Source organism: Halichoerus grypus, chromosome 9, assembly GCF_964656455.1.
Source record: "Halichoerus grypus chromosome 9, mHalGry1.hap1.1, whole genome shotgun sequence".
Taxonomy (NCBI): Eukaryota; Metazoa; Chordata; class Mammalia; order Carnivora; family Phocidae; genus Halichoerus; species Halichoerus grypus.
The window spans coordinates 105,595,481-105,598,886 of record NC_135720.1 but is presented as its reverse complement, the minus strand read 5'-3'; the positions used below and the strand labels follow the sequence as shown (position 1 = coordinate 105,598,886).

The following is a 3,406-nucleotide window of genomic DNA, read 5'->3' as shown; positions in this document are numbered from 1 at the left end:
TACGGCCTAATTTGTCTATTACTGATTTTCCTTGTGCCGTTCTCCTCCCCGTTCTTGAGCGTTCGCAGCCCTAGCCAAGTTCTGGTCTTCGCTGCCGCGCCCTGCCTGGGCTGTCTGGCCACAGAGCAGCAGGCAGTGGGGAAGGGTACCTCAAGTAACCTCGGCAGGGCCCCCGGGTCTCTCCTCCAGGCGGGGTCCACTCTCACCTCTGGACGTGAGCTCTTTACCTTACTTATGATCCTTCTGGGGGCCTATGTAAGGTGTCACCCCAGAATCCCAGGTCCTACGAGTCAGAGACCTGAGCCAGACCTGTTTGACGTTTGGGGCCCGGTGGATACTGCCTGGAGCTTGGGCTGGAGGGTGGCACTGCCCCCTAGCGTCTAATGGTTCCAATTCCTCCCCTGCTGCCCGCCCCCAGGGACCACAGCCACACGCCAGGTTGTTCAGAAAATCTCTTCCGAGCCAGCGGGTTGCAGCCAGAGCTGCTGACAAGTCCAGGGACGTTGCCTTGGGTTCGAGTGCGCCCAAGGCTGTTGCTTAGTCAGCTTCCAGAGCTTCCCATCACTGCCGGGAGCTACCAGAGCGCCCGGCACCCCCACCTCCCTCCCAGGCCCCCAGGGCCTGACCCTGATATCCGGGGCAAGGTGCTGGGGACAGAGCCAGCACGTCATGATGTGCAGAGGCCCAAGTGGAGAGTCACATCTCGGTCTCGGCCAACAGACTGTCGCCTAGTCCTGAAGTCATGAGCACCATCTGAGAGCTGGATTCTGTGGAAGGGCAGAGGGCCGTTCAGACCACCATTCATTCCTCCACCAGGGACACAGGTGGGAGGCGGCCTGGGTTTCACAAACGCACCCTCCCTGGTCCCAAGCCTCTTCCGGACCTGGCTCTGCTCGGACCCGGGGGCTCTTACCACCGGGGCACATCCAGGACGGCTGGGCAGCAGGCCCCCGCCCTCTCTCGGGTTCCTGCGTGTCGCCGGCCCCTCCCGCCAACTCCTCCTCCTCCTCTCCCTCGGAGAGCAGATCACAGATCTGTTGCTGCAGCTCTGGGCTAATGCTGTTCTCAGCTAGCACCAGGCTCCGCAAGGCCGTGGGGTAATTTTCTACCATGTCCAGCAGGGTCTGACGTGGGGAAGAAGGCGCAAAAGGACGAACACAGTTAAGGCTGCAACCTGCCAGCCCGTCGACATGTCCACAGACACGTGGGCTCACCCGCGCCCCCACCTCTAGCCCCCTTCCCCCCGCCCGCCAGCACAAAGACGTCTCACCTGAGCTGACTGGTTGGTAAGGCCCGTGCCCTCCAAGTCTAGGACCTCTAAGGTGCGGCTGGAGGCCACAGCTACAGCCAGCATCCCTGCCACGTGGTCACCTGGGCAGGCGGCACACGTGCACACGGTCACGGGCAGTCGTGAGCCGGCCTGCTCACCTTTCCTCCCCGCGGCCTCCCCCATGCCCTAAGGACCCTAGATGCCACCCTCGGGCCAGCAAACGCTGACACTTGGTAGGCGGCCGAGGGGGGGGCACCGTGACTGGGGAGGGAATGGGTGAAGCAAGCCAGGCCCAGGGGTGGTGACGGGTACTTTCAGGTACCTGGTGCTCGTCTGGTCCTCCTCACAAGTGGCTTCTCCACTCCCTCCCACGTCCCCCCTCCCTTCTCCCTCCCCCAGTGGGAGGGGGGTTACCATGGCAAACAATGGTCCCAAGTTCTTGGATGGGGGTGGGATGGTGAGACTCGCAGGGGGCTTCCTTGAGTCTCACCCAGGGGGTTGTAGTCCAGATTGAGGACGCGGACCTGGGAGCTGTGGGCCACCGCAATCGCGAGGCGGCTCCAGCCCTTAGGGGTGATGCCAGGGTTGGCACTCAGCGTCAGCTCCTTCAAGCCTGGGCGGCATCAAAGTGAGAAGCCAGGGTGGAGGTCAGGCCCCTTCAAGCCCCTCCCCTGCCCTGGATCTCTGGGGTGTCCCTGGTGGCTGAGAGCCACCCCGCCCCGCCACAGAGCTCCTGGGCCCTGAGAGACCCCTGCCTTCCCCTGCCCACCGCAGGCTGGATGCCTGAGTCTCCATTCTGCTCGGCCCCCAATCCTTCTGATAAACATTCTCACCCACAGTCAGAGCCCTCAGCTCTGGGTCACACCCCCTGCCCTGTGCACCTAGCTTTTTATCAAGGCCACACCAGCCCGTGTCCTCAGCAGGGCCTCTTGCTCACCTGACTTGGCTCCATCTGGGGGGAGGAGGCCACAGATGAGGTTGATAGCTTCATCACCCAGCATGCAGTCCCCCAGGTCCAGAGCCACAAGGGCAGGGTGGAGGGCCAGCGCCGGGTTGAGCAAGGCCAGCCCCGCATCCGTCAGGGGGCTCCCATGCAGGCTGGCGGGTGAGACGGGAGAGCAGAGGTTACTGCAGTCAGCAGCCCTACCTGTAGGGGAATGCAGCCCTTCCCTTACGTGAGCCCTAGAGGTGAGGAGGGCACTTGTCACAGCACTTGGGAGAAGCCTTGGGAAGGGAGAAAGACAATTCTAGATTCCAAAAACACAGCTAGAAGGGGAATTTGGTTTCTTTTCTGGGGCAGGGATTGGGATCCAGGACAGAGCAAAGAGAACGGGTGTGTGGGTGGTGGACTGGGAGTCTTCAGGGGGCAGAATGCAGGGGCAGGGGTCTAGTCCCCAGGGGAGTTCCTGCTTGAGACCCGGGGAGCTGCCCCCAAGAAGTCAGTGCCGGTGATTAGGTGGGGAGGTACAGGTGCCCTGCCAGAAAGGGGTGGGTACCCCATCACATTTGGGGTGGGGCCGTTTGTGCAAAGTCCAGAGGTAAGGGTGTCATGGAGGCATGGGTAGAGGGAGGGGGCGGTGTCCAGGGCTGAGAAGACAGGCTGGTGCGGAGACAGCTACAGGAAGGTGTGCGGGGGACAGGCGGTGGCGGCGGGCGCGTGAAGAGGGCTGCAGTGCCCGGGACCCCCTTGCGAAGGAGCGCACTCACAAGAGGGACTGGATGGAGCGGTTGGTCCGCAGCGCCTCCGCCAGCTGCTTGATGCGGCCGGGACTGGACACGACGCCTAGGTTAAGGTTGAGCTGCGCCAGGGACGTGGCCCCGGCCAGGGCCCGGCAGATGCGGCCGAAGTCGCGGTCGCAGAGGCGGCAGCCGCGCAGTGAGAGCAGGCGCACGGCGTTGTCGCGCAGGCCACGGCAGATGTCCCGCACCTCGGCGCCGGACAGCGGCTCCCCCGAAATCTGGATGGAGCTGGGCAGCATCGTACCCACGGCTGGGCCTCCGGGGCCGGGGCGCGGGCCGCGGCCGAGGTTGGCGGCGCCGAGGGCGGGGTCGGGGCTGGGGCCGGGGCCTGGGCAGGGGTCGCGGACGGAGCGGGGGCAGAGGCGGTGGCAGAGGCGCGGGCGGCGGCGGCGGCGG

At 64.5% G+C, this 3,406-nt stretch overlaps 1 protein-coding gene across 3 annotated transcripts; it reads right to left on the bottom strand.

Moving 5' to 3' along the window:
- Nucleotides 1-438: 438 nt before the first annotated feature.
- Nucleotides 439-3,307, bottom strand: LRRC73 (leucine rich repeat containing 73). 3 transcript variants are annotated; one of them, XM_036124015.2, is made up of 6 exons: nt 2,978-3,303; nt 2,208-2,368; nt 1,761-1,883; nt 1,271-1,371; nt 856-1,124; nt 439-767 (listed from the first exon to the last, which is right to left on the bottom strand). In XM_036124015.2, the coding sequence occupies exons 1-6, from the start codon at nt 3,247-3,249 to the stop codon at nt 668-670; spliced, it is 1,026 nt and encodes a 341-aa protein (XP_035979908.1). In that variant the 5' UTR covers nt 3,250-3,303; the 3' UTR covers nt 439-667. The 3 variants fall into 3 exon arrangements, with proteins under 3 accessions (XP_035979908.1, XP_035979909.1, XP_035979910.1); XM_036124016.2 differs by having other exon boundaries at nt 914-1,124; nt 2,978-3,300; XM_036124017.2 differs by lacking the exon at nt 1,761-1,883 and having other exon boundaries at nt 2,978-3,307.
- Between the last annotated feature and the right edge of the window lie 99 nt (nt 3,308-3,406).